The sequence below is a fragment of the Somniosus microcephalus genome, chromosome 10 (assembly GCF_052327205.1).
Source record: "Somniosus microcephalus isolate GS21.2 chromosome 10, FLI_Smic_1.0, whole genome shotgun sequence".
Lineage (NCBI taxonomy): Eukaryota > Metazoa > Chordata > Chondrichthyes > Squaliformes > Somniosidae > Somniosus > Somniosus microcephalus.
The window spans coordinates 166,181,052-166,196,998 of NC_140996.1; the positions used below are offsets into that span (position 1 = coordinate 166,181,052).

The 15,947-nt window shown below is 43.3% G+C and overlaps 1 protein-coding gene across 2 annotated transcripts in view; it reads left to right on the forward strand.

The window, feature by feature from the left end:
* Nucleotides 1-15,947, forward strand: part of atm (ATM serine/threonine kinase) — a 206,445-nt gene that overhangs the window by 166,134 nt on the left and 24,364 nt on the right. For both annotated transcript variants that reach the window (XM_085999094.1, XM_085999096.1), the window contains exons 55-59: nucleotides 3,409-3,549; nucleotides 9,867-9,983; nucleotides 11,860-12,009; nucleotides 12,702-12,867; nucleotides 14,078-14,164. In XM_085999094.1, the coding sequence (XP_085855220.1) occupies nucleotides 3,409-3,549; nucleotides 9,867-9,983; nucleotides 11,860-12,009; nucleotides 12,702-12,867; nucleotides 14,078-14,164 (661 nt within the window). The remainder of the gene's footprint in view (nucleotides 1-3,408; nucleotides 3,550-9,866; nucleotides 9,984-11,859; nucleotides 12,010-12,701; nucleotides 12,868-14,077; nucleotides 14,165-15,947) is intronic.

Below are 15,947 nucleotides of genomic sequence, written 5' to 3' on the forward strand. Positions count from 1 at the left end.
TCCCCTCTCATTCTTCTAAACTCCAGCGAGTATAAGCCCAATCGACCCAATCTCTCCTCATACGTCATTCCTGCCATCCCAGGTATCAGCCTGGTGAATCTTTGCTGCACTCCCTCCATGGCAAGAACATCCTTCCTCAGATAAGGCAACCAAAAGTGCACACAATACTCAAGATGTGGTCTCACCAAGGCCCTGTACAACTGCAGCAAGACATCCTTGTTCCTGTACTCAAACCCTCTCGCTACGAAGGCCAACATGCCATTTGCCTTCTTAACCGCATGCTGCACCTGCATGCTTACCTTCAGCGACTGGTGCACAAGGACACCCAGGTCTCGTTGCACTTCCCCTTCTCCCAATCTATTGCCATTCAGATAATAATCTGCCTTCCTGTTTTTGCCACCAATGTGGATAACCTCACATTTATCCACATTATATTGCACCTGCCATGCTTCTGCCCAATCACCCAACCTGTCCAAATCATACTGGAGTTTCTCGGCATCCTCCTCACAGCACACACGCCCACCCAGCTTTCTGTCATCTGCAAACTTAGAGATATTACATCTAGTTCCCTCGTCTAGATCATTAATATATATTGTGAATAGCTGGGGTCCAAGGACCGATCCCTGCGGTACCCCACTAGTCACTGCCTGCCACTTGGAAAAAGACCCATTTATTCCAACTCTTTGCTTTCTGTCTGCCGACCAGTTCTCTATCCAAGTCAATACCTTGCCCCCAATCCCATGTGCCTTAACTTTACATGCTAATCTCTTATGCGGGACCTTATCGAAAGCCTTTTGAAAGTCCAAATACACCACATCCACTGGTTCTCCCTTATCTATTTTACCAGTTACATCCTCAAAAAATTCCAGAAGATTAGTCAAGCACGATTTACCTTTTGTAAATCCATGTTGACTTTGTCCGATCCTGTCACTGTTTTCCAAGTGCTCTGCTATTACATCTTTTATAATGGACTCTAGCATTTTCCCCACTACTGATGTCAGGCTTACCGGTCTGTAATACCCCGTTTTCTCTCTACCACCTTTTTTGAATAGTGGGGTAACATTAGCTACCCTCCAGTCCATGGGTACTGTTCCAGATTCTATCCAATGTTGGAAGATGATCAGCAATGCATCTACTATTTCTAGGGCCACTTCCTTAAATACCCTAGGATGTAGATTATCAGGCCCTGGGGATTTATCGGCCTTCAATCCCGTCAATTTCCCTACAAATACTGATTTCATTCAGTTCCTCCCTTTCATCAGACCCTATGTTCCCCGACATCTCTGGGAGGTTATTTGTGTCCTCCTTTGTGAAGACAGAACCAAAATATGTATTTAATTGGTCTGCCATTTCTTTGTTCCCCGTTATAAATTCCCCTGATTCTGACTGCAAGGGACCTACGCTTGATTTCACCAATCTTTTTCTCTTCACATATCTATAAAAGCTTTTACAGTCAGTTTTTATGTTCCCTGCAAGCTAAATCTCATACTCTATTTTCCCCCTCTTGATTAATCCCTTTGTCCTCCTTTGTTGAATCCTAAACATAGAAGCTAGGAGCAGGAGCAGGAGTAGACCATTCGGCCCCTAAACTGCTCCCAATCCTCAGGTTTGCTGCTTTTTCTGGCCAATTTATATGTCCTCTCCTTGGATCTTATGCTATCCCTAATTTCCCTTGTTAGCCACAGTTGAGTCACCTTTTTTGTTTTATTTTTATGCCAAACTGGGATGAACAAATTCTGTAGTTCATCCATGCGGTCTTTGAATGTTTGCCGTTGCCTATCCACCGTCAACCCTTTGAGTGACATTCCCCAATCAATCCTACCCAACTCGCGCCTCATACCATCGTAGTTTCCTTTATTTAAGTTCAGGACCCTAGTCTCTGAGTCAACTACTTCACTCTCCATCTTAATGAAGAATTCTATCATATTATGATTGCTCCGACCCAAGGGGCCTCGTACAACAAGATTGCGAATTAATCCTTTCTCATTACATAATACCCACTCTAAGATGGCCCGATCTCTAGTTGGTTCCTCAACATATTGGTCCAGGAAACCATCCCGTATACACTCCAGGAATTCGTCCTCCACAGTATTGTTGCTAATTTGGTTAGCCCAATCGATATGTAGATTGAAGTGTTACAGCGGGTCCGTGGAATTTTTATAACACGGGAGGGGGACCTCGGAAGCAAAAAGGTTGAGAACCCCTGCTTTACAGCATAGTTTAGTTGGCAGTATTATTGCAATATTTCTGTGCATCCTGACCTATATCACAACTATAACTGACTTGTACAACAGATTGACATATATACTCAGTTTTGACATTCAAATTTAAATTGGATCAAACATTTGGGTATGGGCAAGGAAAAACATTTGAAATGGTCATGAGCAGGACTTGGATGATGGAATGAGGGTTAAAACGCATTCTCATTCTTGCACATTCTTGTCTGCGTTTTTCCATGCATTTCCCTTCATTAGGTTACCAGCTGTGAGTCCAGAAACTACCAATTTTAACCTAAGAGATGTACAAACACTGCGGGAGTGATTTTTTTTTTTCCTTTGACTTCCCCTGCCCCCACTTCAACAAAGGTGTGCAGCTGACCTTTGTTCAGCACCTCCCAAAACACTTAAGACAGGCATTTCACCATGGTAGAAATTATGGGCTTCAGCCCACTTCCCAGCATTTGTGGCATTATACTCAAGTTGCAACATGCTGCACCACACTACTCTTCATGCTGACCTTGTTTTTTCTTTTTAATTAATATATTGGACCTATTATTTTGAGAAATATATGGCCAGGCCTTATCCTGAAGTATATATATTCTATTAAAATATGTTGCAACAACGTAAAGGAACCTTAACTATGGATCAGATGTGCTTTCCTTGACCTAGCAGTGCCTGATACTGTCACTGTGGCTGCAGAAACCTGTCCACTGATGCATTTCACCTTGATGAGCATAAGTACGCACTGTCTGATTCCTGTCAGATGACATGGGTTTGTATTTCAGAATTATTTGTCACCTCGTGCTTAGCCAGGTATTATTTGGGATCAAATTTCAACACTTCTTAGCCAAGCTGATAGAACGCCATACCACAGTGGATCTAGCATCAGTGCATTTTTTTAAATCCTTTGTTAAAGATCCTTTGTTAAAATCTTCATCTCCAATGTTTTGTTGCTTTGTAGAGGAAACACATGGAATACAGTCCATCTCCATTTTGAAACAGAATTGTAATGTAGCCTTATACCAATGTGGCGCTAGGGAACAGAGCTTAAAAATACAGTGAGGAGGTGTAAGCACTTTGAGGGAAACCCCAAAGTGCTTTTGTGCATCCCATACCAAACTTAAAGTACTTATGTGAATTTTCAATGCTAACTTACAAACTGCTTGAACTTTTTTGTGGTTTTTTTCAGGTTGATCGATCTGGAAAGTACGAAAATATGGTAACTGTGAAATCATTTCGGTCTCAGTTTCGCATAGCAGGAGGAGTGAATCTTCCAAAAATTATTGATTGTGTGGGGTCAGATGGGAAAGAGAGAAGGCAACTCGTCAAGGTAATTTATAATGGAGGGGAACAAGAAGTTTTGTTTGTATGATTAAGAACTGTTGGAAGATTTGAATACATAAAAATAAGATGTAGGGGATAATTTGAACTCTTTTCCCCCACCCCAACGACGGGCGGGAGAGTGTCAGGGGCAGTTGGGGGATTAAATTGGTACAAATGTGAAACCCAACCCCAACTCGCCGCAAATGCGCCTACTTCCGATTTAACTGCGGCAGGTTTGGGGTTGGCCGAGTAACCTGCTCTGGAGAGACGGGTCAGTGATTAAAATATTTAAATGAGGCTCCGTGCCTCAAATTTTGGGAGCCATTTACATTTAACTGCTGTGGGCTAGGTTTCCCAGGGCTCGGGAAACCTGGCAGATGAATGGAGGCGGGAGCTGCCAGATCCAGCAGGTAAATGCTTTTCCAGTACCGTTTGTGGGCCATCCCCGGCTGTGTCCTTCTACCGCAGGCTTTCCCGTCCGGCCAGCAGCCAGCCAGCCAGCCCCTCAATCTGACCAGCTGCCGGGCAGTAAACATAGTAAACAAAATTCTAATGAGGATCTGCTGTTAAATTCAGCAGGACCTCCACGTTCCCGGCATTTCTGGGTTTCCCAGCTGCAGACACGTGTCCCCCCGCTCCCTCCCTGTAAATATCGGGCCATAGAGTCTAGTAATATCACATAAACATGATGCATTGTTTATGCAATAAAACAATACCCAAAGTAAAACCATTCACCGTCATCCATAGAAATACCATGATGTGTTTTAATCTAGAACCAGCTAAATTGCTATGTATGTTCTGGTGGTGCCTTGGACAGCCCAATAAGCCCATTCAGAGGACCTTATTCTTGATAGTCATTCAAAATAACTTACCCATGATTTCTTAAAGTTAGTTACCTCGCAACTGGGCTAATGGTTCTCAGTCATAAGCACTGTCTTGACAGGCAGGAGACAACACTTCTCATAATGGTGTCTCAGATTGCCAAATTACAGTCCATTTGTGTTAGAGACATGTAGCCACTAGGTTGTGGCTGATCAGAGAGGAGACTTTAATTCCAAAACACCAAAAACAGAATTGTCCTTTGACACAAATTACGTAATCTAAACTAAAATGGAAAAGAAACCTCTTCACTGCATACAACTGACTTTTCACTCTGGGACTACAGCATGGGCCTGTCATTTAGGCGCCACCTTGTTTCATTGCTGACCATAACTACAACAGGAGCACTCGATTCATTTCACTGTGATTCACTTAACCAAATTGTTAGTGAGTCAGGAGTCAAAGAGTAAAAACAAAGTCTGTTATAGATGTAATGGGCCTGAAATTCCACCCTGCCAGTCCTACATGGCAGACTGGTCAGAAAAGTAAAAGCCCATGGGATCCAAGGGAAAGTGGCAAGTTGGATCCAAAATTGGCTCAGTGGCAGGAAGCAAAAGGTAATGGTCGACGGATGTTTTTGTGACTGGAAAGCCATTTCCAGTGGGGTTCTGCAGGGCTCAGTACTCGGTCCCTTGCTTTTTGTTGTATACATCAATGATTTAGACTTCAATGTAGGGGACATGATTAAGAAGTTTGCAGATGATACAAACATTGACTGTGGTTGATAGTGAGGAAGAAAGCTGTAGATGCAGTAAGATATCAATGGACTGGTCAGGTGGGCAGAAAAGTGGCAAATGGAATTCAATCTGGAGAAGTGTGAGGTAATGCATTTGGGGAGGGCTAACAAAGCAAGGGAATACACAATAAATGGTAGGATACTGAGAAGTGTAGAGGAACAAAGGGACCTTAGAGTGCATGTCCACAGATCCCTGAAGGTAGCAGGACAGGTTGATAAGGTGATTAAGAAGGCATACGGGACACTTTCCTTTATTAGCTGAGGCATAGAATATAAGAGCAGGAAGGTTATGCTTGAACTGTATAAAACACTAGTTAGGCCACAGCTAGGGTACTGTGTACAGTTCTGGTCACCACATTACAGGAAAGATATGATTGCACTGGAGAGGGTACAGAGGAGATTTACGAGGACGTTGCCAGGACTGGAGAATTTTAGCTATGAGGAAAGATTGGATAGGCTGGGGTTGTTATCTTTGTAACAGAGGAGGCTGAGGGGAGACTTGATTGTTGTATAAAATTATGAGGGGCCTAGATAGAGTGGATAGGAAGGACCTATTGCCCCTAGCAGAGAGATCAATAACCAGAGGTCATAGATTTAAAGTAATCAGTAGAAGGATTAGAGGGGAGTTGAGGAGAACTTTTTTCACCCAAAGGGTGGTGGGGGTCTGGAACACACTGCCTGAAAGGGTGGTAGAGGCAGAAACCCTCATCACATTTAAAAAGTACTTGGAAATGCACTTGAACTGCCGTAACCTACAAGGCTACGGACCAAGAGCTAGAAAGTGGGATTAGGCTGGATCGCTCTTTTTCGGCCGGCACCAACACAATGGGTCGAATGGCCTCCTTCTGTGCCGTAAATTTCTATGATATGATTCTAGCCTTGAGTGCATTTCCAGCATAACTGCCAGAGGGAGGTTAAAAATGGGGCAGAACCGAGTTCTGCAAGAATTCCATTAGAGAGAAGGCCAGGAAATTCTGGTAGGGGGGCCATGGGCAGATCTTGTGCCCGGCACCCCCTCCCACCCTCCAGCCCCCATGTTAAATGGGGATGTCTGGAGGAGTTCCTGGGCTTTCCCGGGAAATTCCACCAAGTCCGCCACTTGATAGGCCCAAAGGAAAGCCATGCCTGTTGAGAGCAGGTTCTGCTTTGACCCTTCAACAGGTCCCATTCTTCCAACAGCAGAGCAAAAATCCTAAAATTTCAGACCAAGGTGTGTAAATTAAGTTACACTCCATTTGAGAACATAAGAAATAGGAGCAGGAGTAGGCCATTCGGCCTCGAGCCTGCTCCGCCATTAGTAGGATCGTGGCTGATCTGATCTTGGCCTCAAATTCACTTTTCTGCCTGTTCCCCATAACCCTTGACTCCCCTGTAGTTCAAAAATCCATCTATCTCAGCCTTGAATATATTCACTGACCCAGCCTCCACAACCCTCTGGGGTAGAGAATTCCAAAGAATCACAACCCTCTGAGAGAAGAAATTCCGCCTCATCTCCGTCTTAAATGGGTGACCCCCTTATCCTGAAACTATGCCCCCTAGTTCTAGATTCCCCCACGAGGGGAAACATCCTCTCAGCATCTACCCTGTTAAGCCCCCTCAGAATCTTATATGTTTCAATAAGATCACCTCATTCTTCTAAACACCAGTGAGTATAGGCCAACCTACTCAGCCTTTCCTCATAAGACAACCCCTTCATCCCAGGAATCAACCTAGTGAACCTTCTCTGAACTGCCTCCAAAGCAAGTATATCCCTCCTTAAATAAGGGGACCAAAACTGTACGCAGTACTCCAGGTGTGGTCTCACCAGCGCCCTGTACAGTTGTGGCGAGACTTCCCTACTTTTATACTCCGCCCCCTTGCAATAAGGGCCAACATTCCATTTGCCTTCCTAATTACTTGCTGTACCTACATGCTAACTTTTTGTGTTTCATGTATGAGGACACCCAGATCCCTCTGTACTGCAGCATTCTGTAGTCTCTCTATTTAAATAATATTTTGCTTTTCTATTCTTCCTACCAAAGTGGATAACCTCGCATTTTTCCACATTATACTCCATCTGCCAAATTTTTGCCCACTCACTTAACCTATCTATATCCCTTTGCAGACTCTTTGGGGGCGATTTAGCCAGCCCTGGGGAGGTGGGTATGGAGGCAGGACTGCCGGGAAAATGGCAGAATTTGGGGGCGGGTGCCCAACCCGCCTCCATGCCATCTTCCTAGGAGGCGGGTAGCCATCCCGCGCCAGGTCCCATTTCCTTGGAGGCGGGAAGGGATTAAAGCCTATTAACAGGCAGAAAATAGGATTATCCCCTTTCTGCCCTCAAGTGCAGGCTTCCCGAAGGCTCCAAAACCCGCCAGCTCAGTGAGGCGAGTACTGGGTCTGCGGGGGTCAGGGGGGTGCAAAAGTGTAGTGTGAAGGTAAGTGATGGGTGCAAGAGTGTAGAGTTGAGTATCTGAGGTAAGTGCAAAGTGTTAGTAAAAGTGTACTTACCTTTTGTTTCTTCCTGCAGGCTTCAGTTGGTGTGTATGCGGAGAGTCTCAGACCTCCGTGTTGCAGATGAGAGATGACCGTTGCATTCTCAGATGCAACAACCATCTAATTTCTGTAAAAGAAAGAAGTTTGATGAGGTCTTGAATTCAAGACCTCATCAAACTATAGAGAATGTCACTGTTTGACAGCTTCACAGAGCTGTCAAACGATGACAATTCAGATGAAACGTCATACGTTGACGTTCTCCGTAACCGGCTTTCCCTTAAAGGTCTGCTAAGCCCGCTGGGCGGGATTAACAAGGTCAATCAAGGAAAATAGCGTGGGTTAGCCACAAATCGATGGAGGCGGGACATCAACCTGCCAAGCAGCAGTCCCGCCTCCAACGCGCCCCCATTACAAAATCACCCCCTTTGTGTCCTCCTCACAACTTGCTTTCCCACCTATCTTTGTATCGTCAGCAAATTTGGCTATAGTACACTCGGCCCCTTCATACAAGTCATTAATATAGATTGTAAATAGTTGAGGCCCCAGCACTGGTCCCTATGACACCCAACTAGTTACAGTTTGCCAACCTGAAAAGGACCCATTTATCCCGACTCTCTGTTTTCTGTTAGTTAGCCAATCCTCTATCCATGCTAATATATTACCCCTAACACCATGAGCTCTTATCTTGTGCAGTGACCTTTTATGTGGCACCTTATTGAATGCCTTTTGGAAATCCAAATACACTACGTCTACTGGTTCCCCTTTATCTACCCTGCTCGTTACATCCTCAAAGAACTCTTAATAAATTTGTCAAACATGAGCCAGTTGAATAACGTTAAATAATGGAAAAAAATGTATTTAACTCTAATGTCTCATTAAATATTTTAGCTATTGCTTGCCTTTATTTTTTTTATTTTTTTTATTTTGCTTGTCTTTATTAAGCAGCTAAAAGCACTACTCACTGTTTCTATCTTTTATCAGCAGATTTAATTTTGTGGGATAAGTCTTTCCGTTTTAGTGTCAAACTCAAAGTTATTAGTAAAGTTTCACAAGCACCAGGAGAGTGAAAGCAACAGATAAAATAATTCTGTTTTAATTAGATACTAATTCAATCAGAACTCCAACTTGCATAAAACGTAAAACCTCTTTCAAGCAGGAGTTTTGTTTATTCCGCCCCAGTCACAGCCGGGCCTTGCACCATCTTGCTTACCTTGCTGCACTCTGCCATTTAGCCTTCTTCACCTTGTGGCTCCTTATGATATTGTGGTCCACAGCCAATCACATGCTGAAACCCAGAGGTCACAGCTTTCTGGTCTGGATACAGACTGCAGCCTACCATTTGTGTACCCCCTTGCTACAACATTCACACTTCAGAAAGACTCAGTGCAGACTGACACCGTCGTGACTGTCTTGTTTCAAGGGATTCTTTTAATTGAAACACAGAACACCACACAAGTTCCAAAGCGATTCAAAATATGGACTGAACTGATCATAACGTGACATAGTTGCTGCTTCATTGGGAAGCTGACTGCATAAAGCTCTTGAGCAAAAAAGTGTTTTAGAAGTGTAGTGGTGGGCAGGAAGGAACCAAGCAGGGGCCATTTCCCTGCAAAGGGATGAGAGAGGTTGTCTCCACCATACTATACTTGTGCATCTCCTTGTGGTCGTCTGAGTACTACTAGTGGTCTGGGAGCAGACTGCTTGCCCTTGGGAACCCTCCCTGATTTTATTATATCCCCTGTAACTCCCAGGTGCTAGTGTCAGTTTTAGCACCATTCCTGTTGTCCCAACTTAGATCTGGATTTTTAATTGGTATTAGCCTCATCCCTCCCTTTCTCTAACCTGCTCCAGCCCTACAACCCTCCCAGCCACCCCACTGAACTCTCCATTCCTCCAACTCTTTCTAATTGTGTATCCCCCCCTCTTGACCTACCATTGGCAGCCGCCTAAGCCCCACTCTGTCTAATATTCCCTCCCTAAACCCCTCCACCTCCCTCTCTTCCTTTGAAGATCTTCCTAAAATCCACCTCTTTGGCCAAGCTTTTGGTTACTCTCCTAATATCTTGGCTTGGCATCCTTTTGTTATTACACCTCTGTAAAGCATCTTGGGATGATTTTCTACATTAAAGGCTCTATATAAATGCAAAATGTTATTGTTTCAGTTGAAGAGCTGCAGGCAATGTACTAGAGAGTTTAAAGCCTGCTATTAACACAATTGTCCCCTTTTTCTTCAGGGCCGGGATGACCTGCGACAGGATGCTGTAATGCAACAGGTTTTTCAGATGTGTAACACACTTTTGCAAAAGAATGCAGATACCAGAAAGAGGAAGCTGACTATCCGCACATACAAGGTAAACTACAATAACACACATTGGAATGGATGGCACATTGGGTGACACTGGGGGGTAAATACTGATGAATGTGCCTTCAATCACCTCTCCTAAACCTCACCCATGGTTTAGCACCTCTTCCTCTTGTTATTTCTCTATAAAACTTTGGGACATTTTCTACCTATCAATGCAAGTTGTTGTTGCCTCTGCTGCTTTTCCTCCTTCCCCTTGCCCACCAAGCCAAACCACTTTTCACTCCCCCCTCCTAGCCTGCCCCTGACATTTCATCTCTCTGTAGTTTCTCTTCCATCTCCCTCCATGCCCTCTCTAAGATCACCTTGTCCATCAGACCTACCTCCTGCTTCCTTAATCCCATTCCCATGAAATTGCTGACCACCAATTTTCCCCAGAATTTTTTTTGGGCCACGCAGCCTATTCAAAAGTCCGCATGCGAGACCCCAGAGCGCTGCACAGCCGTGCAGCTTAAAGGGAACATTGTTGACCACCCAACGTCCCTTCCTGGCCCCATGCTAGTTGATATTATAAATGGTTCCCTTTACTCATGCACTCTCCCGCTCCCTTTCAAAACCACCCTCATCACCCTCCTCCTCAAAAAAAATTCACCCTTAATTCCTCTGTCCCCACTATTCACCATCTTATCTCCCAGATCTGTGCCTCTCTCCCACAACTCTGTTTGAATCCTTCCAATCAGGTTGCTGCCCCTTCCACAGCACTGAAAAGGTTCTGGCCGTGGTGCATTATCCCTCCTTATCTACTCTGCTGCCTTTGACACGGTTGCCCACACCATCCTCCTCCAACGCTTCTCCTCTGTCGTCCAGCTGGATGGGACTGTCCTTATTTGATTCCACTCTTAACTATCCGATTGTAGCCAGAGCATCTCTAGCAATGGCTTCTCTTCCCCATTGCCTTTCATTCCTTACCCCTGTTCTTGCTGATCTACATTGGCTTCCAATTCCCTAATGCTTCAAATTTAAAATTTTCCTTATGTTCAAATCCCTCCTCTGACTCCGGCCTCTTGTGCAGTCCCTCTCCCTTTGGCCCACCATTGACAGCCATGGCTTCAGCTAACCAGGTCCCACACTGCAATTCCTTCTCGAAACCCCGCCACCTCTTCAGCTCCCTATCCTCTTTATCAATCTTCCTAAAATCCACTTCTGAGACTAAACTTTTGGCTATCCCCATAATAGCTCCTTCATTGACTGAAGCATAAGGAAAAATGGACCTTTGGACATTGTTCTACATTAAAGGCACTATATAAATGCAAGTTGTTGTTGAGATTGTCATTATCCTGATCAGTCTGATACAAGTGGGCCTATATGTTGTAGTTTTTTATTCTTCTCCATGATCATTTCTACAAAGTAAAATGTGTACAACTTAGTATTTTTTCAGTGGAAGTTTTTTTAAGCCAGCCTCATGATAGAATATTGGAATCGCTGGCCAGTTCACATCTGTCCTGGAGCAAGTTCTTGATCAGCAGTTTTACCCAACAAATGAGTTCCATCTTGTGGAGAAAGGAAGGACCAGGCTGTCCAACAGAAATGGAGCTGTTGGCAGTTGATGGTGGTGGTTGTAAAGGTAGTGGTGGAGCTACCTAGCCTATGACATCCAGAAGGAGAACTAAAATGGGAGGAAATGTATTGAAACTGCATGATTCTAACAATTATTAAATTATTTTTAAATTCAATAGTGCTTCCCTTAATAAGCATTCTAATGCATTTAGGTATAGGGATTTGAAAATAAAACACTTGGGCCATTGAATTTGAAGTAATTGTTTTTTTGATTCTGCACTGATTATGCTCCAGCAAGTAATCCTGTGGCAATGTGCAGTATGTTGAATTTTTTTATACCTGGATGTGTTGCATTCTTTCTTGGACAGGTCATTCCCCTTTCTCAGAGAAGTGGCATTCTCGAGTGGTGTACGGGAACTGTGCCCATTGGGGAATATTTAGTTAATCCTAATGAAGGAGCCCATAAGAGGTATCGACCCAATGACTGGAGCAGCCAAAACTGCAGGAAAAGTATGTCGGTGAGTCACAACACATTGATGATTCTTAGGAACTCTTCTGTATTTGACTTTTAAAAAAATAAAGACCTTCAGATATAAGATTGTCTTGCCATTTATGGAACTGATCATGTTATATCCAGGTACAAGTCAGACTTAAACTGGTTTACACATTTAATATCAAACTGAAGATGGTTGTAGATTTGAATACCAGAGCTGATTGTTTTACTTTTATAAATGATATTGTTGGGAGTGATTTTCACCATTTCTGGAATAGTCTGTCGCCCTACATTAGCAAGATCTTGAGAAGGAGAAGATGAGGATAAACTGGCCTGACCCATCAAGAGCAACAATAGCACCAGAGCATCTATGAAGTGATTTTTTTTTAGCCCAAAATACCATAAGTGAAGGTTACTGTATGACCATCAACTAGCTCATGAAGAGGAAACTGGGATAGGGGAAATTTAAATTCCACAAGCTAATTAGTGTGAAAAGAAGATGAGACCATTTCCCACAGGAGGGAGGAAGAAAAGGAGGATGAGTCAAAGCGCAGTACTTTTGTATAACTCTATTGGCCAGTTACAGACTGGCGGAGGAATGGGAATGTTGGCTGCCTGCCTTCTTGTTAGATGGTGGGGAGAATAAAGAGGTTTCAATATACAGTATCTGTCAATTCATCAACACCAAATGCAGCATAATAACTCTTACCTTTACAGGATGCACAGAAACTTAGCTATGAAGGTAAATATCAAATCTTCATGAATGTCTGTAAGAATTTCCGGCCTGTCTTCCGATATTTCTGCATGGAAAAATTCTTGGATCCAGCTGTTTGGTTTGAAAAGCGGCTTGGATATACTCGAAGCGTAGCTACTTCTTCAATAGGTATGTCACTGTTCAATCCCTGCATTGTAATGTGTCAGAGTGCTCTTCAGATTACCTCATTGTTACACAAATGCAATTCCATGAACTCTAGGACTTTCTCAATAGCCCAGTTGATAAATATACTGACTAATGGAGACCGTGAGCCAGGCAGACCTTGAAGATCCCTGTTCTCAGCTAGGCTGGTCAGGGGTGCTGCAATTGGCCTCAATGCCCCTGGGTTAAGCAGAGAGAAAAATCAACTGGGTTGTAACTTACTGATGGGAATGTGCATGTGTGGACATCAAGTAAAGAGAAGAAAGGAGAGGGCCTGGCGAGGCTGTCGAGGTTGAAAAACCTGCAAACCTGCCCTGTCTAAGCTCACACATGAAGAATAGCCACTAGGTTAAGGTAACTAGAGAACTGGTGTGCCTATGGAATCCATCCCCAATGCCTCAAATTTATAATCCTCGTCTTTATCTTTAAATTCCTCTATGACCTTGCCCCACCCTAACTCTATAACCTCCTCTCGCCCTATACCCTCCCCCCCCGCCCCCCAAACACTCTGTTCCTCTGACTTCAACCTTTTGTGCATTGCCTGTCCCTTCACCCCACCATTGATAACAGAGCATAATAGCAAAATACTGCGGATGCTGGAATCGGAAATAAAAACAGAAAATGCTGGAAATATTCAGCAGGTCAGGCAGCATCTGTGGAGAGAGAAACAGAGTTAACGTTTCAGGTCTGTGACCCTTCATCAGAACAGAACACCGATGCTGCCTGACCTGCTGAATATTTCCAGCATTTTCTGTTTTTATTGGTAACAGAGCCTTCAGCTGCCTCAGCCTTAATCTCTAGAATTCCCCAGCAAAATCCTCTCCACCCCTCTCTCTTGCTTTAAAACTCCATCAAAATCTATCTTGTTGACCAAGCTTTTGGACACCCTTCCTATTCTCTTGGCTTGGCATCAGTTTTCATATGCTTTAACGTGCCCTGAAAACATTTTACATTAAAGCCACTATACTATATAAATACAAATTGGTTGTTTATCATTTCCATCATGAATCAGTGACATAAGAAGAAAAAATTGGAGGAAAGAAATAAATATACTTTTGAATAATGATTTTAAATTAGTTATGCTTGGAAAAATATTTCTACATCAATTAAATCTTCATCTAATTATAGTTAAATTGAGTAATCTGTTATCTTACTGGAACTCTTTCTGTACCTGCAGTTTGTTACATTGTTGGTCTTGGTGACAGGCACGTACAAAACATCCTCATTGACGAGGAATCAGCTGAACTTGTGCACATAGACTTGGGTGAGCATAACTATATTGTTTATATACACACCAATAATAATGCAAGCTTAATTAACACTTTACTTTCTTAGTACTTGACGTAATAAAACTCACTACGCACTTGGTTCGAGTATAAAGCAAGGCTTTAATCAACTTGTTTCAAAACATGGAGGTCTAGTTATCTTTCACTAGTTCCTGTTTACAAAATGTCCTGGGAAAGCTGGGCCCACGCCCGAGTATTTATACTCCTTGGACGGCGCCACCAGCTGGCCATTCAGTGTTATTTCATGAGTCTTTCTTCATGGATCATAAGATTCATGACAGTACTATTAATATATAGCACAGCTAAAACTATTCCACAATTTGTACTGTTTAAACTTTACTTCAAGATTACTCACTAAAATAAAGACCTCCTCCCCCCAGAATCTCGGTGACACAGTATGCTGGTGTACCACAGGGTGCCATGATTCCCACTGTACCAAGTTCTTAATCTCAGCTTTGCCAGCTGATAAGAGTCCTTCTCTACAGGGAGAATTAGTGTGCAAATTACCCAAAATGGTTTCACGCATTTCTGGATGAAAGAAAGAAAGACTTGCATTTATATAGCGTCTTTCATGACCACCGGACATCCCAAAGCGCTTTACAGCCAATGAAGTACTTTTAGAAGTGCAGTCACTTTTGTAATGTAGGAAAAGCGGCAGCCAAATTGCGCACAGCAAGGTCCCACAAACAGCAATGTGATAATGACCAGACAATCTGTTTTTGTTATGTTGATTTGAGGAAATAAATACTGGCCAGGACACCAGGGATAACTCCCCTGATCTTCTTCGAAATAGTGCCATGGGATCTTTTACGTCCACCTGAGAGAGCAGATGGGACCTCGGTTTAACGTATCATCCGAAAGACGGCACCTCCGACAGCAACACTCCCTGACTGCACTGCAGTGTCAGCCTAGATTTTTGTGCTCAAGCCTCTGGAGTGAAACTTGAATTCACAACCTTCTGACTCAGTGGCGAGGTTGCTACCAACTGAGCCACAGCTGACACTTATATGATTATAGAATAGTAAAGGCTTGGAAATAAAATGCAAAAAATTGCAAATGCTGAAACACACAGGTAAGTCAGCATCTGTGGAGAGAGAGGGCAAGTCATCCTTTCAGATATACCGTCTTTCATCAAATCATCAACTGAAGTGTTCTGATGAAGGGCAGTGTGTCTGAAATGTTAACATCTATTCTCTGCACAGATGCTGACTGACCCGTGTGTTTACAGCATTTTCTATTCTTATACAGACTTGGGAGCAGGTCTTGAGAAGTCTGTGGCGTTGGATGAGGGAACTAAGAGAGGATTGTTTTAAATTTGGTAAGTTCTTGTGCTCGGCAAAATGAGGGATGTGATTGCAAGGAATTAAAACACCCTGTTAGCATTAAACATTCACAAGTAGGTAAACACATGACTAAACATGCAATCACTATACACTGCTCAACATTATGCCTTGACCCCCAACCTCAGAAGAGCATTCCTATTGGAGCAATAATGTGAAATTTTGCACTTCCCACACCAGGCTTTATTATGGTGTCCTTGAGTGAGGTTGCTGGTTTGTGCAAAATCACAAGCTTGTACACACCCAGAAACTTGGTTTATACTGCCCAAACCCATTTCTCCCTTACAGTCAGCAGAAAGGGATATTTTCATCTCATCAGTTTGAGTTAGATTTGAACTCTTGTGCCAAAGGCAAAAGGATAATTTTGTAAGTCATTGCATCATCTAGTACCTTCTCACACTGCACTATAGCCCAACCACAG